At 37.0% G+C, this 27,741-nt stretch overlaps 1 protein-coding gene across 1 annotated transcript in view; it reads right to left on the bottom strand.

Annotated features, from left to right (window-relative positions):
- The window catches only part of EIF5B (eukaryotic translation initiation factor 5B), a 69,974-nt gene extending 42,289 nt beyond the window's left edge, over positions 1–27,685 (bottom strand). Inside the window, exons 1-3 of the mRNA XM_045550232.1 lie at positions 27,454–27,685; positions 634–759; positions 446–530 (exon numbers count right to left, since the gene is read on the bottom strand). Coding sequence (XP_045406188.1) covers positions 446–530; positions 634–759; positions 27,454–27,488 — 246 coding nt within the window. The 5' untranslated portion in view covers positions 27,489–27,685. The remainder of the gene's footprint in view (positions 1–445; positions 531–633; positions 760–27,453) is intronic.
- Positions 27,686–27,741: the final 56 nt, after the last annotated feature.

Raw genomic sequence — 27,741 nt, 5'->3', positions numbered from 1 at the left:
AATGAAAAATATCTATCATTTCTCCATTACTTTGAGCCTTATCCAAAGTCAAAGATGAAAAAGAAACAATATAGACAACTGAAGGTGGAGATGGGGATCTCATCATATTTCCAAATGCACCAATTTTACAAATAGGCAATATACCATAAAATACCTTTACATTCCCATTTCTCCCTTTGGCATCAGATTTTTTTAAAGAGATGGGGTCTCACTCTGTTACCCAGGCTGGAGTGCAGTAGCACAGTCATAGTTCACTGCAGCCTCAAACCCCTGGGCTCCAAGGATCCTCCCACCTCAGCCTTCCAAGTGGCACCAGATTTTATATAAACTTTTAACTAACATATGTACATTGCTCAAAAGTTTCCAAATGCAGCTACCAAAACCAGCACCAGTAAGTGTGAATAGAACAAGAGACGTGAATGGGTAATAATAATCTGTCTTTCACCTTCACTGCAGTAGTTTCTCTGTCAGCTTTGATGCCTTGAGCTTCCAAAGACAATTCTTCCAGTTCTTTCAGGATATCATCTTCACTGGAAAAGGATTAAAATACATTTTGAAGCACTGGTATAGTTTACTAAGTGAACCCAGTACCAAAACTAAGAAAAAAACCAAATATATTTAAAATATACTTACTCGAAGTCCTGCTTTTTTTTCTCCTTTTTCTTTTTCCCCTTTGACTTTTGAGGTTCCTGTTCCTTGGCAGCACCAGCTCCTTCTATTTCTGCAGCCAAGGCATCAAGATCAATGTCATCCTTGGTACTTAAATGAAAACAAAGACAACCTGAATGTTACTCAAGAGCAAAATAATCTATTCCATTCAGTTTCATAGAAATTTTTATCATCTTAACCTTTTTAGTGCACTAGCAGCACACTGAGAAAAATCATTTGGCAAATTCTTTCATGAAAACTGGAGCTGTATCTACCTATCAGCCTCCCTGCATCGCCTTCAATGAGTTTCTCGGTTACATTCAAATTGGAAAGAGCTATAATGAAAGAGCTCCCATAAAAAAAATCTGGGTAATCAAGAAAAGGAAAATAACTTTTTGTAGATACCAACGTTTTTTTCTGTGTCTGAATAGTGTTATTTGTAAAATGAAGAGAACTTAAAAGATAAAACAAGTCTTAGTTCTTGACTATCGGTAATACCACCTAAATATTTGGATCCTTGTGCATTTTTACTTGGAATAGGAGAAATTTTAGAGCTGGAAGGACTTTAGATATCTAGTCTATTACCTCATTTTATCGATAGGAAAAGTAAAATGCACAAAGCTTGAATGCCTCGAGAAAAACATGACTACACACTCAAATCTAAATGAATTAGTTATGATTCATTAAATAAAACACATGAAACAACCAAAAATCCAGAACCAAACCTGCTCACAAATCTTTCATATTTCTGGTTTCATTTCTGGTTCCATCCCACAATGTCCTCATCTACCAATATTATGTGGAGTAAATCAAATTGAGTTCCAGCTAAAACCTACAGAAAACCAAGGAGGTCAGTCAGTCTGAAATGCCCAGTAGCAAATGTAGATGAATCCAAATGAATGACACAAGAAAACAACTCATGTAACATGGCCCTTACAGATGGATGTGTTATACAGAGATGGCTTTATTTCAGCAAGCAGAATTTTAAAGAGAAACAAATAACTTCTAACTATATGATAAATACAATTAAAAGATTATATAGCAAGATACAGAATTGAGGATATAGAATTATCTTCAAGGAGCTTAGCAGGGGAGACAGCAAATTAGTAAACCATAAATTGCAAAATGCTATGTGCTACGAAGTAAAAAAATTTAATGCTTTTATAAATAGTTGGCCAGAACTGAAATGTGTTCCATCTCGTCCGATATTTTATACAGTTTAACACTGAACTGCTGCAGTGACGGTGGTGACTACCTACAGCACCAAATCGAAAAATGGGAAAGTCATTCCCAGAAATGGGAAGCTTCTTTGCAAAAGAGAAGCCTTGAGCCAAGTACTGAAAGAAGAGCAGAAGGTAGCCAGGCAAAGGGGGTACACATATCAGACACAGTAAGTACAAAAACCTAAAGGCAACAAAGTACCTCAAGAGGGCTCACAGAAGGGTATGTCAACCACCTAAGAAGTTTTTGTGCATTATGTATTTCTTGACCCCATATAAGATATAGGGAACCAGAAACTGAGGGCGGAAGCTAGGCAGTGTATTTTTTGCAATATTTCCAGGTGATTGTGCACCAGACCTGAACACTGTCATTCTTCTTTCTTTATAGATGAAGTAACTGAGGCACAGAGAATTTGCCAGGATCACAAAAAACGGGCCTGGGATTTGAACCCAGGAAGCCTGATTCCATAGTCAGAACTCTTAACACTGCTGACATAATCAAATTTGCATTTTTAGAATGCTACCTCTGCTGTGAGTGGCAGGGCTGAATCATGACCAGTGGCAGGAAGCAGGGAGAGCAGCTATGGAGCTTTTGTAGTAACTGTGATGAGAAACAATAAGCACCTGACTTGTACCAGTGGCAGGCAAGATTTGAGTCAGATAAATACATCAGCAACACTTAAGTGATTGAATGCATACAAAGGAGCAGGCTTACACACGTCCTGAGACATCTGGGAACTGCCCCTGCTTGGGCCAAAGCTATTCCATTAAAATTTTATTGCTGTGCTTTTAAAAATAAAAATAAAAAAAATTTTTTAAAAAAAGAAAGCAAATAGGAAAAAAAAAATCACAGACAATTCTTAGGTCTCATCAGGTAAAAAGATGCTAAGTCTGGCCAAATATCTCCCAGGAGTATTCCCAAGGGCATCTCTGCGAACATCTCATACTATAGCAGCTTCTAAGAAGTGGGTGTAAGGGAAGGTTGAAGCTTGGCACCTCACTTCTAAAAATTTGTCAGCCCTCGCCCAAACTATATTTGCATCATCAAAACAGCTTAAAGAATCTTCTTGTGGCTGGCTATATTTCTTTTTTTTTTTTTTTTTTTTTTTTTATATATATATATATTTTTTATTTCAGCTCATCATGGGGGTACATAAGTTTAGGTTATATACATTTTCCATGTCCCACCCATCCCCCCGAGTCAGAGTCCCAAGCGCGTCCGTTCTCATTCTCCCGACAGTGCACCTGGCACTCATCATGTAGTCATACCTCCATCCCCTCCCCCCCCCACCTCCCCGGGTCTGCACCTTCAAGCATGACCATTCCCCAGAGGGTGTGCAACGCACTCATCATGTAGGCATACACCCATCCCCTCCCCCCACCCCCCATCCCAGTCTGATATCCAATTGGTATCCTTCCCTGATGTACATTTAGGTGATGATCAGGGAAACCAGTTTTCTGGTGAGTACATGTGATGCTTGTTTTTCCATTCTTTGGTTACTTCACTTAGTATAATGGGTTCCAGCTCTCTCCAGGAGAACCAAAGAGATGTCGTATCATTGTTATTTCTTATAGCTGAGTAGTACTCCATGGTATACATATACCACAGTTTACTAATCCATTCGTGGATTGATGGGCACTTGGGTTGTTTCCACATCCTTGCGATTCTAAATAGATTCTTGTTATCAGTCTTTTATCTGATGTGTAGTATGCGAAAATTTTTTCCCATTCTGTAGGCTGTCTGTTTATTTTCATGACTATTTCTTTGGCTGTGCAGAAGCTTTTTAATTTAATCAGGTCCCAGTCGTTTATTTTTGTTGTTGCTGCGATTGCCTTAGGGGTTTTCTTCATAAATTCTTTGCCTAGACCAATGTCTGTAAGAGTCTTTCCTACATTTTCTTCTAGAATTCTAATTGTTTCCCATTTAAGGTTTAAATCTGTTATCCACCGTGATTTAATTTTTGTGAGAGGTGAAATCTGTGGGTCCTGTTTCAGTCTTCTACATGTGGCTATCCAGTTTTCCCAGCACCATTTATTGAATAGGGACTCTTGTCCCCGGAGTATGTTTTTGTCTATTTTGTCAAAGATTAGATAGTTATATGAGGATGATTTTATATTTGGGTTTTCTGTTCTGTTCCACTGGTCTGTGTCCCTGCCCTTGTGCCAATACCAAGCAGTTTTAAGAACCACAGCTTTGTAGTATAGTTTGAAGTCTGGCAAATCAATACCTCCCATTTTGTTTTTATTGCTTAAGATTGCTTTTGCTATACGGGGTCTTCTCTGATTCCATACAAAGTGTATAATTATTTTTTCTAAATCTGTGAAAAATGATGTTGGTATTTTAATAGGAATTGCATTGAATCTATAGATTACTTTGGGTAGTATAGACATTTTAACGATGTTAATTCTTCCAATCCATGAGCATGGTATGGATTTCCACTTATTTACGTGTTCTGCAATTTCCTTCCTTAGCGTTTCATAGTTCTCTTTATAGAGGTCCTTTACCTCTTTAGTTAAATATATTCCTAGATATTTTATTTTCTTTGTTGCTATTTTGAAAGGTATTGAGTCCTTAATTTGGTTCTCCGATTGAATGGTATTGGCATATATGAATGCCTCTGATTTGTGTGTATTGTCTTTGTAACCTGAGACATTACTGAATTCGTTAATTAATTCCAGGAGTCTCTTGGTTGAGTCCTTGGGGTTTTCCAGATACAACATCATGTCATCAGCAAAGAGTGAGAGTTTGATCTCTTCTGTCCCTATTTGGACACCTTTGATTCTGCTCTCTTGTCTGATAGCTCTCGCAAGGACTTCCAATACTATGTTGAAAAGTAATGGGGACCGTGGGCAGCCTTGTCTGGTTCCAGTTCTGAGTGGGAATGCTTTCAGTTTTTCCCCATTCAGTATGATGTTGGCTGTGGGTTTGTCATATATGGCTTGTATTATTTTTAGGTAGGTCCCATTTATGCCTATGTTGTTAAGTGTTTTTATCATAAAAGGGTGTTGAATTTTGTCAAATGCTTTTTCTGCATCTATTGAGAGGATCATATGGTCTTTATTTTTGCTTCTATTTACGTGGTTAATTACATTTATAGATTTTCGTATGTTAAACCACCCCTGCATCTCTGGGATGAAGCCTACTTGGTCATGATGAATTATTTTTTTAATCAGCACTTGGATACGATTTGCTAGGATTTTATTGAGAATTTTTGCGTCTACGTTCATGAGAGAAATTGGTCTGTAGTTTTCTTTTTTTGTTGCATCCTTTCCTGGTTTTGGTATTAATGTTATATTGGCGTGGTAGAATGTGTTGGGGAGAATTCCATCCTTCTCAATATTGAAGAATAGTTTATGTAGGATGGGCACCAGTTCATCTTTGTATGTATGGTAAAATTCAGGTGTGAACCCATCTGGACCAGGGCTTTTCTTTTTGGGAAGGTTTTTTATTGCTGTTTCAATTTAAAAAAACACAAACCAAGTGTCTGCTGCCTTCAGGAAACTCACTTAACCGGCAAAGATGCATTTAGACTGAAAATAAAAGGATGGAACCTGATATTTCAAGCAAATGGTAGCCAAAAGAAAGCTGGTGTGGCAGTTTTAATTTCCAATAACTTAGTCTTCAAACCAACAAAAGTAATAAAAGACAAAGACGGTTACTACATACTGGTGAAAGGCACAATTCAACAAGAAGACATAACCATACTTAATATATATGCACCCAATCTAGGTGCACCCAGATTCATAAAGCAAATCCTACTCGATCTAAACCAAATCATAGGCAACAACACTTTAATAGTTGGAGATTTTAATACCCCACTGACAGCACAGGACAGATCCTCCAAGCAGAAAATAAGTAAAGACATAGTAGACTTAAACAGAATGCTAGAACAAATGGGCCTGACTGACATCTACAGGACATTCTACCCGAAAACCACTGAATATACATTCTTCTCATCAGCTCACGGGACATTCTCTAAGATTGACCATATCCTAGGTCATAAAGCAAGTCTTAAAAAAATTAAAAAAATAGAAATCATACCCTGCATCTTCTCAGATCACAATGGAATAAAAATAATAATGAACCTTAACAGGAACTCTCATTCCTACGCAAAGTCATGGAAGCTAAACAACCTTCTCCTGAATAACAATTTTGTAAAGGAAGAAATTAAGTCAGAAATCAAAACATTCTTTGAATTAAATGACAAAGGTGACACAACTTATCAAAATCTATGGGATGCAGCTAAAGCAGTCCTGAGAGGAAAATTCATTTCCATAAATGCCTATTTCAAAAAGACAGACAATTTACAACTAGACAACTTAATGAATAGACTCAAAGAGCTGGAGAAAGAAGAACAGACTGACCCCAAACCCAGCAGAAGGCGAGAAATTATTAAGATCAAATCAGAATTAAATGAAAAAGACAACAAAAATACTATAAGGGAAATTAATAAAACAAAAAGTTGGTTCTTTGAAAAGATAAATAAAATAGACACACCACTGGCTAGACTAACCAAGAGCAGAAAAGAAAAATCTTTAATAACTTCCATCAGGAACATGAAAGGAGAAATCACAACCGAAGCCACAGAGATACGTGACATTATCTATGAATATTACAAAAATCTTTATGCACACAAATTGGAGAATGAGGAGGAAATGGACAAATTTTTAGAATCACACAGCCTTCCCAAGCTCAATCAGGAAGAAATAGAATTCCTGAATAGACCAATATCAACAACTGAAATTGAAACAGCTATATTTCTGGAGTACTCATCAACAAACATCTCTACAATAACTGTATACAGGACTACATTTGAATGCTGTTACTTCTGAAAGGCTTCTTCTGAAAGGCATTATCTTAACTATAAAAGATAAAGTTTTTGAGTGTTTATCGTATGGGTCAGGCATTGTGCTGACCAACCACTAAACATACTGTATATTGTCACTTAATACTCACAACAATTCTGTAAAATGAAGCTTAATGATGATAAATAATTTACAGAAGATCACCCAACTAGAAAGTAGTACACCAAGAATTCAAGCCCAAATCTGACACCATATTACACTGCTTTCCTAGAAAATGGGAATCCAGTTTCTGAATTACTAGTTTGAAAAATTCAAACACAGTTATGAAATTTATCAAATACAATATGACTGAACACTCTTAACCCCAATGGTTTCTAATGTGTTCCTTCAATGTGTGTTTCCTCCAAATTATGTAGAAAAGCAAAAGATTTAGAATAAGTCAACACAATAGTGAAGAAGAACAAAGCTGGAGAACTCATTACCCAATTTTAAGACAATATAAAGCTACTATCAAGTGGTATTGCTGTAAGAACAGACATACAGATCAATGGAATTGAACAGGCACCCCAGAAATAGAGCTTTGAGAAGGGTATTGGTATAAAAATGAAAACATAAACGACAGACTGGGAAGAAATTTGCAAACCACTACTAGCTAAAAGACTTGTATGCAAAATGTACAAAGAACTCTTAAAATTCAACAAAAAGAACCCAATTAAAATATGGGCCAAAGATCTAAACACTCACCTCACCAAAAAGATACACAAATGGGGGGAAAAAAGTGAATTAAAAAAAATGCTCAACATCATTTATCATTAGGGAAATCCAAATTAAAACACGCAGATAGCACCACACACCTATCAGAATGGCTAAAATCCAAGAAACTGACAAAACCAACTGCTAGTGAGAAAGCAAAATGGCAGATTCTACTGGGGCAGGACACAGACGAGATAAACCAGGAGCCAGAAAATAAGGAAGTGATTTAAAAACAACCAAAAAAAAAAAAAAGGCTCAAAACAGAGTAGGTATCTCCCCTATAATCCTAGCACATTGGGAGGTGGAAGGATTGTGGAAGAATTGCTCAAGGTCAAGAGTTCAAGACCAGTGTGAGCAACACAAGGTCTCTATAAAAAAAAAAAAAAAAGTAAAAAGTAAACAAAAAACCCAAACACACACACAATGTTGAGTATTTAACAAAAAGACGTATGAACCATTGAACAGCTTCCAGTGGTCAATGGGAGCAATAAATTTATTAACTAGAGGAACAAATTAAATAACAGTATTAAATTTTAAATTATAAGTGAAAGTATAAAATAATTTCCAGAAGTCCATACTCATAAAGATAAACGATTAAAGAAAAAAACTGGGGAAGAGACAAATGTGGGCAGAAGAAAGCTAAATAAACTTTGCAGAATTCCACCTTCATGGAGTAATTTCCCACTCCTAAAGTATGGGCTGTGTATTGTGACTTCTTTCCAAAGATTACAACATGGAAAGAGAGTAACTTTACAGTGTAGAAATCTGACAAACATTACTTCAGCCAAACGATCAACACTGACATCAGTGATATGTTGAAATCTGTGAAACTACCACCAACAAGACAAACTAATGTGGTATCCTGTATACGATCTTGGAACAGATACAGGACCACAGATAAAAACTAAGGAAATCTATACAAAGTATGCACTTCAGTTAATAATATACCAATATTGGTTCCTTAATTGCAACAAATGTACCATGCTAATATATTAATAATAGAGAAAACCGGGTATGGAGTATATGGAGACTCTGCATCATCTTCACAATCTAAAACTTCTGAAAATTAAAGTTTATTTTTAAAAAACTGAGGGTAGAAAGCCATCATATCACATACAGCCATTCCAAAGAAAATAAAACAGTTAAATCTAACAAAATGTGTACAGGATTTTTATATGGAAAGTTACAAAATGCTGATAAAAGAAATCCAAGACGACTTAAATTAATGGAGAGACATACCATGTTCATGGACTAGAAGATCCAACACAATAAACAACAATCTTCCCTAAAATGGCATATAGATTTAATGCAATTCCCATAAAAATCCCAGCAGGATTTTTGAGATATAACCCATAGAGACAGGGTTACTCTAACATTTCTGTGGAAAGGCAAAGGAACTAGAATGGCTTAAAACAATTTTGAAAAAAGAATAAAATGGGAAGAACCACTTTCCCAGATTTCAAAATTTAATATATAGCTACAATAACTAAAACTGTATGGTACTGGCAAAGGAAAAGACATAGATCCAGAGAATAGAAGAGAGAACCTAAAAATAGCCCCATAGAAGTATGGCCAACTAATTTTTGACAAAAGGTACAAAGGCAATTCAATATAGGAAGCTTTTCAACAAACAGTGCTAGAGCAAACAGACATCAATACACACAAAAATATGAACCTCAACCTCACTCCTTACACAAGAGAACTCAAGATACATGTTTAAGTTAAACATAAAGACATAAAATACTCAGGAATAGAAAATCTTCAGGATCTAGCACCAAGAGTTAAGACTTGAAATTAAAAGCAAAATCCAAAAAAAAAAAAGAACTCATCAAAATTTAAAACTTTTGCTTTGTGAAAGACCATGTGAAGGAAATGAAAAAACAACCTACAAAAGTGGGAGAAAATATTTCCCAAGTCACATCCTTGAAAAAGGACTAATATCTAGAATACATTAAAAACTCTCAAAACTCAACAGTAAAAATCCAAACAATCCAATTAGAAAATGGGCAAAAGGTATGAAAAGACAATTGAATGAAGAGTATATACAGATAACAAATAAAAGACATTCTACAGCATTAGCTATTTGTGAAATGCAAATTAAAACCACAATGGGATATCACTACATACCAATCAGAATGCCCTCCCCCCACAAAAATAGTGATCATAATCAATACTGATAAGGATATAGAGGAACTGGATCATTTATACACTGCTACTAGAAATATAAAATGGCATGGCCACTCTGGAATATATTACATCAGTTTCTTGTAAAACTAAGAATATACTTACCATATAATCCAGCAAATGCACTGTTGCACATTTATCCCTAAATAACAAAATTTTATGTTCATGGAGAAACTTGTAGACAAATGTTTGTAGCAACTTTATTTGCAATAGCCAAAAACTGGAACCAACCCCCGAGTCCTTTAATAGGTCAATAGTTGAACAAACTGTGGCTTACTCTCGTTTCATGGCATACTATTCAGCAATTAAAATGGAATGACCTACTGATATACGCAACAACTTCGATGCATCTCAAGAGAATTATGCCAAGTAGAAAGTGGCCAACCCCAAAAGGCTACATACATGATTCCATTAATACAACATTTTTGAAAGGACAAAATTTTAGAAATGTAGAACAGATTTGTGGTTACCAAGGGTTAGGGACAGGCAGGGGAGGGAGGGTGTCAAGGAGGAAGATGGGTGTAGTTACAAATGGACAACATGAGTAATTCTTGCAGTGACATTCTACATCTTGATTGTGGGAGAATTACCCAATCTTACACATGTGATAATACTTACACATGTGATAATACTGTATAGAATTAAACAAATACAGCAAAGGAAACAAAGGAACTAAATACATACACACACACACACGAGTACAAATGAAACCAGGCAAATCTGATCAATGGATTGTACCAATGCCAATATCTGGGTCCTGACATTTTAGTACAGTTCTGTAAGCTGTTATCATAGGGGTAAACTGGGTAAAGGACACACAGATCTCTCTGCAATATTCCTTACAATTGCATGTGAATCTACAATTATCTTCAAATAAAAGTTTAATTTTTAAAAAGACATTGTTAACAAAATGAAAAGGCAAACCACAGAAACAAAATATGTGCAATACATATATCTGATGAAAGATTTATCTATAATATAAAGAACTCCTACAAGCCAGTATTAACAGACAACACAAATTTTTAAATGGGAAAATGATTTGAACAGACATTTAACCAATGAGATGCAAGAATGGCAAATAAATACTTAGCAAGATGGTCACTACCACTAGCTAATAAGGAAATGTAAATTAAAACCATGATGAGATATCACTACACAGCCACCAAAATGACAACAATTAAAGACTGATAATACCAAGTGTTAAGAGAGGATGTGGAGCAAATGTAACTCTTACATATACCTAGAGGGGATACAAAAATGGCACAGCCACTTTGGAGGAGACAGTTTGACAGCTTCTTAAAGTTAAATATACACTTACCATCCTACTCACCAGCAATCCCACTCCTAGGTATTTACCTAAGAGAAATGAAAACATATGTCCACACAAAGACTTGCACTCAAATGTTCACGGCAGCTTTATTCATAACCATGAAAAGCTGGAAACAACCCAATCATCTACCAGATAATTTATAAACAAATTGTCATATATCCACACAATGGAATACCATTCAGTGATAAAAGAACTAATACTACAAGCACTAACATGGATGAATCTCAAAAACATTATACTCTACTAAGTGAAACCCAATCAGCCAATAAAGACTACATATGCTATCATTCTACTTATATGAATTTCTAGCAAAAGCAAAACTATAGTGACAAAAAAATAAAAACAGCAACAAAAATACAGGGACTACTGCTAAAAATCCACTTGTAGGGAGAAAGTATTCTCTACAAAGGGTCATGAGGGTACTTTTTTGGGATAATAGAAATATTCTACATTATGATTATGGTGAAGGAGGCACAGTTGTATATATTTATCAAAACTCATCAACTATATGCTTAAAATTTGTGAATTTTATTGTATGTCCATTATACTTCAAAAAAATGTTAAATTTGAATTTCCAGGAATACTATAAAAACAGTTAAGTTACAAAATGTATTTAACAGAGTTTACTAAAAACAGTTAAAATTATGCAGGACTAATTTAAATCATCTATCCATTTTTATAAGTTACGAAAACAAGAACAAATCTATAATCTTTTTCTAATGTCTTAATTTCTTTTTTTAACCTGAAAGAGACTCTATAGGTACTAATATTTTAATTTCAATTAACACAGTAATGCATAGTTAAAATGATGTTACTATCATGGGATCTTTTAGAGACACATTATTTATTTCTATCTCTCACCACTTACAAAAATCAACTCAAAATAGATTAAAGACTTAAATGTAAGACCCCAAACTACTAAACTATTATAGGAAAACATTTCATAATATTGTTTGAATAAGACCTCAAAAGCACAGGCAATAAAAGCAAAATTAAACAAATACAGCAAAGGAAACAACACAGTGGGGAGACAATATATAGAATGCGAGAAAATATTCACAATCTATGCATCTAACAAAGCCTTAATATCTAGAGTATGTACAAAACTCAAAATAGCACAGGGTTTGGGGAAACAGGACAAATCATCAAGACTTAGAAGTGACAGAGGGCTTGAGACTGTCATGTTCCTAAATAAAGATCATAAACATTCATTATTTTAAAAAAAAAAAACTCAAAATAACAATAGCAAAACAAAAATCTGATTAAAAAATGGGCAAAAGATCCAAATAGAACATTTCTCAAAAGGACAAATTGCCAACATCCCCCCATTAAAAAATACTCAACATCCCTATTATCAGGGAAATGCAAATCAAAACCACAATGAGATATCACCTCACCGTAGTAAGAATGGCTATCATCAAAAAGACAAAAAAATAAATGCTGGCAAGGATGTGGAAAAAGGGAAACTCTTATATACCATTAGTGGAAATGTAAATAAATACAGCCACCATCGACAATATAGAGGTTCCTTAAAAAATTAAAAACAGAACTACCATATGATCCAACAATTCCAACACTGGATATATATTCAAAGGAAATGAAATCACTATGCTGAAGAGATGTTGGCACTCCCACGTTTACTGCAGCACTATTCATAACAGCCAAGATACAAAATCAGCCTAAGTGTCCATCAACAGATAAATGGATAAAGAAAATGTGGTATATATACACAATGGAAAACTATTCAGGCATAAAAAAGAATGAAACCTGTCATTTTTGACAACATGTATGAACCCAGGGGACATTATGTTAAGTGAAATAAACCAAGCACAGAAGGACAAATACCAAATGATCTCACTCATATGTGGAATCAAAAAAAGTTGATCTCGTAGAAGTAGATAGTAGAACAGCAGTTACCAGAGGCTGGGGAGAGTAGAGAGGAGGGAGGATCGGGAGAGATGGGTTACAAAATTACACTTAGATAGGAGAAGTAAGTTCTGGTGTTCTATTGCACAGCAGGATGACTATAGTTAACAATAACGTATTGTATACTTCAAAATAGCCAGAAGAAAGGATTATGAATGCTCTCACCACAAAGAAATGACAAGTGTTTCAGGTGACAGATATGTTAATTACCCTAATTTGATCATTACACAATGTATACAGATACTGAAACATCATACTGTAACCCATAAATATATACAGTTATATGCCAAAAACAAAACTTATATTTAAAAAGTTGTATAAAAATAGTATTTCTCTGTGCAGGGATGTACTCAACTTTGGTGATTGGCTTTTGGAATAATAAAAATCATATGTAAAAATAAAAAATAAGACAAGTACTTCATTTTGAGACCAATGTAGTATAAAGCCTCTTAAAGACACATGACAAAAAATGTTCACTGCAAAGAAATAAAAGAAAATTAACCTCATGTACAAACCTTTCAATTCCAAACTTAGCAAATTTCTTTAATAATGACATGCATTTTCCACTGAAAAGTTGCCTAATGAATGTAAAGTTAGACAAGAAACATAGAAAATCCAACTCCTTTCCAAATTATTCCACCACTAAAAATCTCCAAGATATCTAAGACTCTTCCTTACCAGCCCCTCTTCTCCAGTGCCTCTTTTCCTGCTGTAGAAGTTTTAAAACCTGGCCCAACATTTCTCTGATACTCTTAAGAGGTTGGGGTCTATGTCCCATCCCCTTCAATGTGGGGGCTCTGTGACTGCTTGCTCAATAGAATATGACAGAAATTACGTTATAGTTTCTGGGCCTCAGACTTAATCTGGCAGTTCTACTTCCTGTCTCTTGGAATGCTCATTGACAAGCTAATTAGGATGTCCAGGTCACGTGGAGAGGTCAAATATAAGTGTTCCAGTGGACAGCTCCAGCTCAGGTCCCAACCAATATCCATCATCAACCACCAGAAGTGAGCAAAAAAGTGAGGAAGTCTTTAAGAAGACTCCATTTACAGCCACTACCTTATGGTAACTACAAAAGACCCCAAGGATCCCCATATTTCTTCCTATTGCTAATAAATACCAGGGCCTGCAGTAATGGAAAGCATGTTTGAATAAAGATGTAAAATCCATCACCCCACCCCCAAGTTGACAAACATAAATCGTCCAAAATCTTGATGTGCTGAAGGAAAGAAAGGTAATGCACAACTCTTTCCACTTTACTTTTGGTTTCTGCTCCTTCCCCTCCCAAAACTCTAAATAATAGCAAACAAGAGGAAAAGCATTAAGGGGGAATCCTATTCTTTACCTGAGCAGTACCAGCAGCAATAAGGAAAATGGGGAAATCCAGTCCTGCCTTCTCTACAAGTTGCCTTTTGGCATCTCAATTTCCCCAACCTCCATCTCTTCTTAACCAGCACATCCTTGATCATCAACAGTTACACATACAAAAAGGAAAAATAAATAAAAGAAAGAAAAGGCCAAGAGTCACTCTTCCTCACTAGCTCCCACCACTTGTAACCACAAATCCCAACAGTTCTCACTATCCACTCCCTTAGTGGAGTTCTGTCTCAAGTACTACAACCCATTAAGCAATTGAAAACTATGTGCCAAAAAAAAAGAAACCCCCCAAACAAAAACCTTCCCAGCTTACAACTTCCTTATTAAGTCTTAACTCCTTTAAAGAGGATATGAAACCATACTATTATATCGTACAATGGGATGCAAAGGGAAAGTATCTTATCACCCTCCACAAAATTCAACCTAATCCTTTATTTTCTAAATATCTGATAAAGTGACATCCATAATAAAGAGCAAGTACAAGCACCATCTTGTAGATCCCCTCTATGTACACATCCTAAATTCACACGTATTATAGATTCCAACGTGTCTAATCATCCAATCAGTCTACAGCTTTTGCAGACCAGAGCAACCTCAATGAGGGTTCAGGGGGAGGAACGGAGGGTTACGGGCAATTTCAGAAGCCTGAAAACTCTCTCTGGTAACTTGTGATTTGTTTTATCTGTTTGTTTTAAATTTTAATTTAATGATAAAGATTTAAGATAAATATGAATGGCCACCTTATTACAGTATACTGTCAAAGAACACCAACCCAAGCTTTTGTTTACAACTACCCCCCCAATAGGTATTTCAGGTTCATAAAAAAGATCAGATGCATATTTAATATGTAAATTACACCTTCTTGTCAAGAAAAGGTACTGTAATATAAACTAAAAGAATGGAACAAGCTGGGCATAGTGGCTCATTCCTATAATCCCAGCACTTTGGGAGGTGGGACGATCACTTGAGGTCAGGAGTTTGAGACCAGCTTAAGCAACATAGTGAGACCTCATCTCTACAAAAAAAAAAAAATAGATAAAATTAGCCAGGGATGGGTGGTTCATGCCTGTGTCCCAGCTACTCAGGAAGATGAAGCAGGAGGATCACTTGAGACCAGGAGTTTGATGTTGCAGTGAGTTATGATCATGCCACTGTCCTCAGATGACAAAATGAGACCCCGTCTCCACAAACAAATCAAAAGAACCACTATGTAGATTCAACAAAGCAGTGCAAGCCTTCACACTGATGCTGCAAACCAGAACTTTACAAAATTTTGTATGTTACTATTTGATATAAGAATACTTCAGGTTTCATAATTGCAAAAGAGACAAGTTTACATGCAGTATTATGTCTGTAGAGATATGTAAGCAATATCAATAAAAATTTAGACCAACATTCTCAAATAAACACCTTATGAAAAGATATAACTTACTCTAAAATAACTGATCACATGGTAAGTACTCAATTAAAGTGAACTCATAGTATCTATATTCTGCAAAAGTGACTCTGGTCCTTAATCACTGTTAAAAGATTATTCCCACTTAATTTATCTGACACATTAAAGTCACAATATTCATAGCCAAATAAATGCTAATAAAATTTTTGATGCAGACAACTACTTTCAGGAGAGGATATTTCTAAACAACCAACTTGCTGAACACCACCATCATTACACTGGTCTGGCTGCAGCTGTGTACAGAATTATTGGCCATGTATATTCTTTATTGTGACCCTTTAGTACTCTAGAGACATAGAAACACACAGCATATTCCTATTCCTTCCAATCTGGCATGCTCTCCTCATGGTACATTTAATTAGAAAGTGATTTTAAAGACATACATACAATAACTTTAAGAGGCAAACCTGAAATCTCAAGGGTGGCACTCCCAGACTTAACCTAAGCTTAACCTAAGCTAACTCTCCCTTCAGCTCCTCACTCTGTATTATTGGTGTTTATCCTTATTTACTACATTAAAGTGCAAGGAAAGGTCGCTGAGAACACTCCATTTTGTATGCCCAATTCATCTATCTTCTACAACTGGCAACCAGTAAAGTATGTTCGACATTCCTAACAGGCACTATTAAATAAACAAAAAGCCATATTCTGGAATGGCAACAACAACTTTAATACAATAGGCAAGGCTCACCAGTTTCAAACACAGCAGTTTAGTAAAAACCATGTATACCACTATAATGATTACTGCACTATTTATCATGGTAAAACTTCCAAATTGAATTTTCTGAAGCAATAAAGTCAAACACCAGTTTAAAAATACCTGAGAAAAAGTACAATGACATTTCATTTACCTGACAACACAGACAAGGATTCTACTGTATAAATTTTCCAAATGAATGGAAATTCATGCACTTCATGCATCGTTTTTTAAAATTCATGTTTAAGATGTAAGTGTTTCTTATATCTGATCATATAATTTCCTGATATATTTCCAAATGTCTGAAAGGTTGTACTGATATAATGAGGAGAAGGGAGGGGGCAGAATACAGGTGAAACAGGTCATCTATGAATCAAGAATATTTAAAGCAGGCTGATGGACACGTGTTTGTTTATTAGACTATTCTACCTGTATACATGTTTGAAATTTTTCATTGAAGAAAATTCACTACAGTAATTAAAACTGTGGTACCAACATAAAGGTAGACATACAGACCAAAAGAATAAAACTGAAAGTCCAGAAATAAACCCATCATCTATTGATTTGACAAGGGTGCCAAAAACATTGAATAGGGAATAAAACAGTCTCTTCAACAAATGGTATTAGGACTAGATATCCACATACAAAGAATGCAGATGAATCCCTACATCATACCTTATACAAAATTTAACTCAAAATGGATCAAAATCCTAAATGTGAGAGCTAAAGCAATAAAACTCTTAAGAAGCAAACACACAGGTAAATCCTCATGACCTTGGATTTGGCAACAGATTTTAAATAAAACACCAGAAGTACAAGCAACAAAAGAAAAATTAGATAAACTAGACGTCATCAAAATTAAAAACTCGTGTAGAATGGAAAAACAAGCACTACATATATTCACCATCAAATTAGTACTAATTGATCAACACACACACATATGGAAGTAAAAATTCAACGGGTATCAGGCTGGTGGGAGGGGGAGGAGGAGATGGGTATGTTCACACCTAATGGGTATGGTGTGCACGCTCTGGGGGATGGGCACGCTTATATGTCTGACTTGGGGGATGCAAAGGCAATATATGTAACCTAAACGTTTGTATCCCCATAATATTCTGATATAAAAAAAATTAGGAAAAAACGACCAAAAAAAACTTCTGTGGAAAGGAAACCATTGAGACAGTGAAAAGAACCTATAGAATGGGAGAAAGTATTTGCTAATCATGTCTCTGATGAGGGTCTATACAAGTCAGAGGATATTTCAAGACCTCTTAGAACCCAACAACAAAAAGACAACCCAATTAAAAACTGCGCAAAAGACGTGCATAGACATTTGTCCAAAGAAGATATAAAATGGCCATCCAAGAGATGTTCAGTATCATCAGTAACTAGAGAAATGCCAATCAAAATCGCAACGAGACATCATCTTACAACCACTAGGGTGGCTATTAAAAAAAAAAAATGAAACAAAAGTGTTGTGAAAGATGGAAAGAAATTCGAACCCTTGTACATTGCTGGTGGGAATGTAATACGGTATAGCTGCTATAGAAAACCGTTTGGCTATTTCTCAAAAATTTAAACATAAAATTACCATATGACCCACCAATTCCACTCCTAGGATGAACCTCAAAAACATCATACCAACTGAAAGAATTCAGATACAAAAGGTCATACATGGTATGGATCCCATGTATATGAAATGTCCAGAATAAGCAAATTAAAAGATATAGAGTAGATTAGTGGTTGCAGGGGCTTGGGGGAGGGGGAAATAGGGAACGACTGCTTAATGGCTACAAGATCTTTGGGGGTGAATGTTTGGGGATTAGATAGAGGTGATCGCACAACACTGTGGATGCACTAAATGCCACAGTATAATACATTTTAAATAGTTTACGTAAAATTATATTTTTACATTTATGTAAAAAGTCACAAAATTGATTACATATTTCATACTCAGTAAGAATAGGAGAAATTAATAAAATTTAACATTTCATTCATCATTCAGAAATGGTAAGTTTACAGGCTTGCAAAATGACTATTTGTCCTTACACCAAACAATAGCACAGAATGCAGCTGCCACTTATAAGACTCTCTAATAAATGCCCCTCCATTATAATTACTAGTGGGCTGAGATAACCAAGCTTTGAGAACTCATTAAATTTAGAGAGTGTAAAGGCAAGATTTACAAAGAAAAAAAAAAGAGCAGTAATCTTAGCCAAAAACCTGTAATAAGGGTAACTTTTAAAAATTATAAGCTACACCACAATGAAATGTAGTGTGAATCCTGTTTGCAATTTGGTTTGAACAAACCAACTGTGAAAAGCCATTCTGGAGCTAACAGTGGAAATTTGAAATATGGGCTGGAAATTAAATTTTAGAGAATTTGTGTTAATTATGTTAGGTGGGATAAAGACTTGGTGGCTATACAAGAAAACAGAAAATGTCATGATGTCTATAAAATACGTACAGCAAAAATGAGATCAAAGACTAGTAATGATTATTAATAAATCTAGGTGATGAGCATATGGGAGTTCATTATACTATTCCCTGTACTTTTCTGTGTTTGAAATTTTTAAAGAAATTATGAGTTGCACAAACAAAAAGTAAACTTTAGCCTGAATCAGGTACCTACTACTTTGACTCATAATTTTTAAAGTCTGGGAAGGTAGTGGCTTACCAACACTTCATTTCATTAAGACTTCTGTTAGCTATTATTAATAAAAGGTCTAAAAGAGGAAATCACTTTTCATAATTATTTTGACCTTAGAGCAAATTAAATTCCTAAGAAAACAGAAAATCCACCAAGTACATGCCTATTTTTTCTAGGTTCAGTCCTGACAAGTAATGTCTTTTGGAATAGTGACATCCAACCCTAAGTAACAGGTCACTGACCTGGAGTGGGAGATTATAAAGTACAACTGAAATGTTGTACAATAACACTACTGTCCCTATATTGTTTTACGGGCATTAAATGTTGCCTTATATATGGAAGGTAAAGGAAAGAGAAAAGAAAAGAAATAGCATGCATAAATTCTAACCCCATTATTAAAGGGAAAAAAATAAAAGAAAAAAAGCAAGAAAAATAAAGCATGGCAGATCACCTGAGGCCATGAGTTCCAGGCTGCAGTGAGCTATGATTGTGCCACTGCACTCCAGCCTAGGCAAGACAGCAAGACCTTATCTCAATCAATCACTCAATAAGAAAAGTGACAGTAATAATAGTAACAAGTATTGACTAGGGTATGGAGAAACTGGAACCCTATACACTACTGGTCGTTATGTAAAATGGAGCAGCACTTTGGTAGTTCCTGAAAAAGTTAAACACAGAGTTACCCTATGACCCGGAAATTTCATTCCTAGGTATATACCCAATGGAATTGAAAGACTATGTCCACATAAAAACTTGCACAATGATGTTTATAATAGTATTATTCATAATACCTAAAAAGTGTTAGCAACTCCCATCTCTGTTAATTGATAAATGTATAAACAAAATGTGGCATCTTCACATAACGGAATCTTAAAGCACGTAGTTCTAGACTTAGAAGAAATTCCACTACAGTATCATCAGTCACATCCATTGGCTTCACCATAGCTCCATACTAGAAACCTAATGACTTAAATTTAATAAAGTTGAGTTAAAACAGTAAACAACTGTATTATTCAGGGGCTGTTACACAAAGTTTCTGGCTTGAATAAAGTTTCAGAAACATAAAAACCAAACAAGTGTTTTATATCTCAGTATAAGAGATATTTTTGATCACCAAAGAGAGATCTGAAAACCAATGATACTAAAAAATGACTGCCACCTGGGTGAAAAGAAGGGTCTCATCCAAAAGAACATATCTAAAGTTTCATATATCATGTCTAAAACGGGAAAGAATTAAACATTAAGTCATCTTTGCTTTCACTTTAAACAGCCAGGCTACTAGATACGCAGTTATTCAATTAAGGTTAAGGGAGAAACAAATTCTTTAAAGAAATTTTGGCCCTGAATCACCTACAGAAAATAGCTGCCATTTTTCTATTCTCCCTCTTTCTTTGTTATGCCCTTAATCTTTAACAGTTACTTCACCAGTGAAGATCCTACATAGATACTAATTTTTCTTTGGAAAATCTGTATTTTGGAATATCAGGATTTAAGTACAGCACAGTGTAAAAAAAACACAGGTTGTAGAGTCAGGCTTGGCTTAAATCTGAGAGGCTCTAAGCCTCATGCACGTTTCCTCTTCTACATATAATTTTTTTTTCTCTTAGAGACAAAGTCTCATTCTGTTGCCTGGGCTAAAGTGCAGTGGTATCATCACAGCTCACTGAAGCCTCAAACTCCTGGGCTCAAGCGATGCTCCTCTCTCAACCTCCCAAGTAGCTGGGACTACAAGAGGGAGCCACAGCACCCAGCTTTATATAGTTCTTATATCCGCTTTTCCCTTCCTCCCAGATTCTCAAACTATTTACAGCATGGTTATTGGTTCTACATTCATTATTAAAAATATGTAACTATTGTGGGCACTACTAGGGGAAGTATTACACTATAATATTGTAATAAATATTGTTAAACAAAATACCTGTATATTTTTATACTATAATTTCTCAACAGTACACAGTTGTCACAAGGCATAAATTAGAAAGGGAAAGTTATATATTACTAAATAAAACACGTGAATTCTATTGTAATGTCTTCAATTTTCTCCTGCTCTTCCCCTCTTTATACCATTTTATTACATATAATCACAAACTAACAGAATAAGTCACAATTTAGTCCTCACCCTTTAGATTTTTTTTTTTTTTTTTTTGAGACAGAGTCTTGCTTTGTTGCCCGGGCTAGACTGAGTGCCGTGGCATCAGCCTAGCTCACAGCAACCTCAAAATCCTGGGCCTAAGCAATCCTACTGCCTCAGCCTCCCGAGTAGCTGGGACTACAGGCATGCGCCACCATGCCCGGCTAATTTTTTTTTTCTATATATATTTTTTAGTTGGCCAGATTCTTTCTATTTTTAGTAGAAACGGGGTCTCGCTCTTGCTCAGACTGGTCTCGAACTCCTGATCTCGAGCGATCCACCCGCCTCAGCCTGACAACTATTTTTTTTAACAATAACAAAGTTCAGGCCAGTGGCGGTTCACGCCTGTAATCTTAGCATTCTGGAGGCCAAGGTGGGAAGATTACTTGAGGCCAGGAGTTCCAGATCAGCCTGAGCAAAAGCGAGACCCCGCCTCTACTAAAGAAATAGAAAAAATTAGCCAGGCACAGTGGAGTGCACCTGTAGTCCCAGCTACTCAGAAGGCTGAGGCAGGAGGATGGCCTGAGCCCAGTTTGGGATTGCAGTGAGCTATGATGATGCCACTGCACTCTAGCTGCGGCAACAGAGCAAGACTCTGCCTTAAAAACAACCAACCAACCACAACAAAAAAAAACAGAGTTCAGTAATTTGGTCAGACATAAAATAACCATCTTGGTAAAAAAAGCTTTACCATTTACAAGAAAGGAAAGCAAAGAGGAAAGGAAAGGGGAGAGGAGAGGAGAGGAGAGGAGAGCGGAGGGGAGGGGAGGGGAGAGGAGAGGGGAGGGGAGGGGAGAAGGGAGGGGAGGGGAGAGGAGGGGAGGGGAGGGGAGAGGAGGGGAGGGGAGGGGAGGGGAGGGGAGGGGAGGGGAGGGGAGGGGAGAAGGGAGGGGAGGGGAGAGGAGAGGAGAAGGGAGGGGAGGGGAGGGGAGGGGAGAGGAGAAGGGAGGGGAGGGGAGAGGAGAAGGGAGGGGAGGGGAGGGGAGAGGGGGAGAGGGGAGGGGAGGGGAGAGGGGAGAGGGGAGGGGAGGGGAGGGGAGAGGGGAGAGGGGAGGAGAGAGGAGAGGAGAAGGGAGGGGAGGGGAGGGGAGGGGGGAGGGGGAGAGGGGAGAGGGGAGAGGGGAGAGGGGAGGGGAGGGGAGAGGGGAGAGTGGGAGGGGAGGGGGAGAGGGGGAGAGGGGAGAGGGGAGGGTGAGGGGAGAGGGGAGAGGGGAGGGGAGGGGAGGGGAGGGGAGGGGAGGGAAAGGAAAGGAAAGGAAAGGAAAGGAAAGGAAAAGGAAAGGAAAGGAAAGGAAAGGAAAAAGGAAGGAAAAAGGAAAGGAAAGGAAAAAAAGAAAAGAAAGAGAAAATTATTTCACTAACAGCAACCAAAACTACAAGATAAGTAGGAGTGAGGCAACAAGAAATATCCTAATGACTCAAATGAAGAAAATAAAATTTACTTATATACAATTAAATTAACCAATAAGTAGAGAAGCAAATCATTATTTATTTGCTCACACAATATATTTCCAGCACCTAGAACAGTATCTGGCATTTAAGTGCTTAGACATGCAATATATTTCTTGAATGGGACGATTCAATACCATAAAGATGCCAATAATCTAAAAACTTAATGGACTCCCACTTAAAATCAATCCAACAAATTTTTTAACAGACTTTGACAAGTATTACATTAAAAATAAAGAAAATCATAAATTGGTAAAACATCGAGTGTGTCAACCTGTTCACAGATGTCTTAAGTTGTCGTTAAGTGATTCTCAAGCATTCTAAGCACCTGTAAGACAAACATTAATGATGGTCAAACAGCTTGGGAAATAGCTCACAAATCCCTAAACCAGCAGTTCTCAATTAGTCCCTAAGACTTCTTTAGGGGGGTCTAAACTAATTTAAGTCATCAAAACTATTTTCAAAATAATACCAAGAGGCTAGGAGCCTTTTTCATTCTCATTTTCTCACAACTGTACAGTGGAGTTTTTCAGAGATCACATGATGTGTGATAATGCTACATATCAAATGCATAAGCAGATATGAGAATCTAATTATCTTCTATTAAGTCAGATAGTAAAGAGGTTTGCAAAAATATTTAACTCTATTTTTTGAAAATATGGTTATTTGATGCTATTTATATTAATGTATGTTTATTTTTATTTTGAAATTAAATACTTTCAAGCATTTTTCAGTTTTAGTTTTTTAATATTTTCATCAATAGATATAACCCACACAAACAAAAGCCTTTTGCATTCCTTAGTAATTCAAGGCTGTCCTAGGCCAAAGTTTGAGAACTGTTATTCTAACCTAAACACCACTCAGTTCCTCAGTAAAATAATGCTTTGCCCACCTTACAGATCAATTGCAAGACTGGGATAAAATCAGAAGGATTAAAAAAAAAAAAAAGCACAACTAATGGGCAAGTAACATTAAAAGTAGTTCAATCAGATCCCTACAGATATCCCCAGCTGGGAAAGCTAGAGAGCTTACTATGAACAAAAGTCTCTAATCTGCTTTCTTATTCATTTATAGCAAACTAGGACTTCTTCCCCTATCAACTTCCTAAAGTATCAGTATAGGAACAAAGTTAAGTAAAAAGAACTCTCAGATGATGCATCTTTTTTCTTTTCTGATCTCATTTATGCAGACAAGAGTTTTTTATTAATTTAAATACATGCAAGTAAGAAATGAATTCCTTTATTGAACCTGAAATATTTACAACTTAACACTGTTCCCTCTCTGGGCAGGTTTGACGTGACTGCTATACTCACAGATCCTTCTGGACAGGTTCCTTAAGTAGATCATCATTGTTTTCTATCACAGACTTTGCTACCATGATTACACCTGAAACTAAGGCAATCATCTAAAGGTTAGGCAGCTGTCATCTCAGAGATAGTCAGAACTCCCACAAAAGGAGGGAGGTCACCAGTAATGACAGCAACATAATCTGAAGTGAAAAGCAAAGAATAGTGGAGTCACTATACTGGCTCGCCACAAATGTAGGGAACCACAGCAACAAATAATCTGATGCTGAAGGCACCTAGAACTCTACTGAATCCTGAAAGACCTTCTAGTTCCTGAATGACACCCTCACCTCTATGATAACTAACTGTGGGATAAGTGAAATAATTATCTTCCTTCCCTCTATATGGGGGGTAGGATGTGTTGGGGAGTTGGAAGGGGGAGATTTGTATTAACCTCATTAATTAAAGTAACCTATTGGATTCCTTATAACTTGAAAAGTCTACTGGCACTCTACCAGGCAACAGAGCAAGACTATCTCAAAAAGAAAAAAAAGAAAAATCTAACTACCACACTTAGTTATTACCTTTAAACAGATCCTTAAAAAAAAAAAAAAGACCAGAATGAAAAATTGGAGACCTACGGCAAAAAACTACTATAGATAATCTAGATCCTTTTTTCTCTGCACACATCATTTAGAGAACATCCACTGTATTGTATAAATGGAAACAGTAAGGCATCACTAGAGCATACAAGATCCCATAAGGTCTAATTATATAAACTAACGATTGGGAAAGTTAGAGGGAGGAATGGAAGTATTGCTTATATTTTGTGTAATCTGTAGATACTGAATCCTATCCTTTGCCTCAACGAGTTTCTTCAGTCAATAGAAAAAAGGCAGGAAAACTTGCTTAATTAACACTCTACCAAAATCTCATTCTTAGAATTACGTAAAGTGGAACAGAATTCTAGAATTTTTTCTTTAAACAAAGTTCTAGAATGCTAAAAATATAAAAATATTTCAGCCACCGATACATGCTATACAAATAAAACTAGACAGATTAAATAAAATCTAATTTTAAATGAACACTGAGTGGCTAAGAAGTTAAAAATAAGGATTAATTGAATATAAGGATTGAGAACAATCAAGTATTTTATGTTCTTTCCATTAAGTGAAAAGTGGCTCTATGGCTTATCTTGGTAACTAATAAGCAGCTGCTCATTTCTCACCCCGTTCTACCCAGCCAGAAACATGCTCGGCTTAGGACAGCCTGGGACGGGAAGGTGGGTGGGATGACAGTAAAACCTTTAAACTGGGAATCTTCACACAAGAGAATAAAACCAGATATATCCCATTTTACACAAATAAGAATATGAATCCTAAATCGGACTTTCTCCTTCCTTTCTTCAGTCTATGTTTCTGTCCTATTTGAAAATGTTCAAAATATTCTTTAAGAAAGCAATATATAAATATACAAAGGGAAAAAGCAAACTCACAGAGCAGTGGAACTTGCCCCCCTCCAACTCTCAATTTCTCATTCGGAATACCAAAACAAAAAAGCCATACAGTTCTGGTCAAATGCGGACCCTCTGCTACACCTAAGAATTTCTTAGATATAATTTGAAAGGTATTCCTGTAAAGGAATCCATAAAGTATATATATATATAGTTTTAAAAACACACGTTTATATTGGTGTACAATGTTTTATTACATTGCCACCACTTTCCTTTCAACATGAGCCAAAAATAAAGACTACAGATTAGTTTGAAAGGGAAAAAAACCCAGTAGCATTCCTTCTACACTACCAAACCAATGAAAATCTCTATAAATCAGTAACAGAAATTCACTTTTCTCTAAAAATACAAAAAAACAGTAAACATTTCCCCTTGCAATGGCTTTTTTACATTGTGAAAGAGCATGGAAAGTAAAAACTGGAATAATAACACATACATGGGTTTTTTTTTTAATTTAAAGAACAGATTTGTGTAATCCTGAACCAAACAACTTGAAAAAGATTTTTGTTTTAATAATAGAGAAATTAGAAAACTGACTGGATATAAGATAAAATTTAAGAAATCATAGTTAATATTGCTTAGGCTTGATGACGATACTGTGCTTGTGGGGGAGGTTTAAGTGTTTATCTTTCAGATACACCTGATGGATTTATAAAAGGCTACTGAAATCTGCTTTAGAACATCTAGCAGGTGGATGAAATAGAATCGGTCAAGTGCTAACAATGCGTGCGTCCAGGTAATTGATACATGAAGCTTTATTTATACTATTTTTTGTATACGTTTAAAAATTTCAGCAAGGAAAAAAGTATGCTGTGCATCAAAAATTTCTGTCAGAAGTGCAGAAATCTCTGTTCCACTACAGCACTCACAATTCTGCTTATTTTTTCTTATTCATCTGGTTTGATTAACAATAAATTCTATTCTCCAAACCAATTAACTTCCTCCAACAGACCTAAAACTGAAATACAAGACTATCCTTGTTGTCTTTTAATTCCACTCATTTACCTACATAAGTGCTAGGTGAAGAAACAATTCAGGATTCCAAATAGAATTAGTAATCTTAACTCCAAGACCACATTATCGGTTTTGAGTCAAACTGATAAACTAGCACTAGTTTTGGGGTTTTTTCTTACTCTCCACCTAGTATTTAAAACTAAGTTTCGTGGGTAATGTACAAAGGTAGAAAAGTAACAGATGTTGTTCACTCCCAGGAAGTAAACTCTCAGTGAAAAGGGGAAAAAGAACTCTATCGAATGTGACACGTAGAAATGTTCCAAAAATCTCTGGGTAAGTTAACTCACATATTCCCTTCCACTCCCTCCCGCGAAAAGCTTTTTAAACAGAAAGAAGCAACCTAGGTTGGTTTCATCTCCTCCTCCTCCTCCCTTCTTAGGGGAGGGCTAGAAAGGAAAGAAATAACCAAAAAGCAGGCCGGAAGAAGGAAATCGAAAAGCATAGGGTCTGGACAATCTGCCCTTAAATAAATGAGAACTGTATCCAAATGAGATTGAGAGTGAGCTGCCAAACACCTTCCCATAACTAAAACGTACCTGAGCAGGTCAGCGAGTAGAAAAACCTGGCGGCATATACGTCAGATTAAGACCTCTTTCTCTCCCAAGTGTTCACAGGTACAAAAGGCATAAAAAGAACTGCCCGACCCTCTCTAACAGTAGCGCCGAAAAAAACAACTCCCCGGGCCACGCTGGCCGGTCCGCCCCCGGCCCAGAGGAACTGCTTGAAGCACTCCCCGCGCGGCCGGGAACCCTCAGGCCACTGACCCGCTCCTCAGGCCGGGGAAGGGGCAGCGGCAGGTCTAAGCCTCGGCTGGGAGGACCTGGCAGCTGCCAAGGCCCTAGGCGCCCGCCCGGCCCTGGGGTCTTGGACCCGCGCCGCCCACTGTGGGCCCAGCCCTGGCGCCCCGCGAGACTCCTCGCGAGCGTCGACCCGGTCGCACCCCGCGCCGGCGGGACCCGCGCACCCCAAGGAGCCGCGGCGGCCGCCGCGGTACAGAACCAACCAGTGGCTACCTGTCTTCGCTCTTGTTTTTCTGTTTCTTCCCCATCGCTTGTCAGAGGCGCTCGTGGCCCCAGCCCCTCTATTCGGTCTCTCACAGACCGACTGCCCCCCGGCCGACTCCGGTCTCCGCTCGGCACCGTTCCCACCGCGCTGCCGCCGCTCGCACCCGGCTCTCCACAGACCCGCGCACTGGAACAGGGCACATATGGTGTGAACGGTCAGTGCGCAAGCGCATCGCCCGGCCGCCTCGGCGTGAGGACGCAGGGCGCGGCTCATCGAGAGCGGCGCTTCGGGTAGAG

The sequence above is a fragment of the Lemur catta genome, chromosome 4 (genome assembly GCF_020740605.2).
Source record: "Lemur catta isolate mLemCat1 chromosome 4, mLemCat1.pri, whole genome shotgun sequence".
In the NCBI taxonomy this organism is placed as follows: Eukaryota; Metazoa; Chordata; class Mammalia; order Primates; family Lemuridae; genus Lemur; species Lemur catta.
Note: the sequence above shows the minus strand (reverse complement) of the source record. Positions and strands in the feature narration are given on the sequence as shown.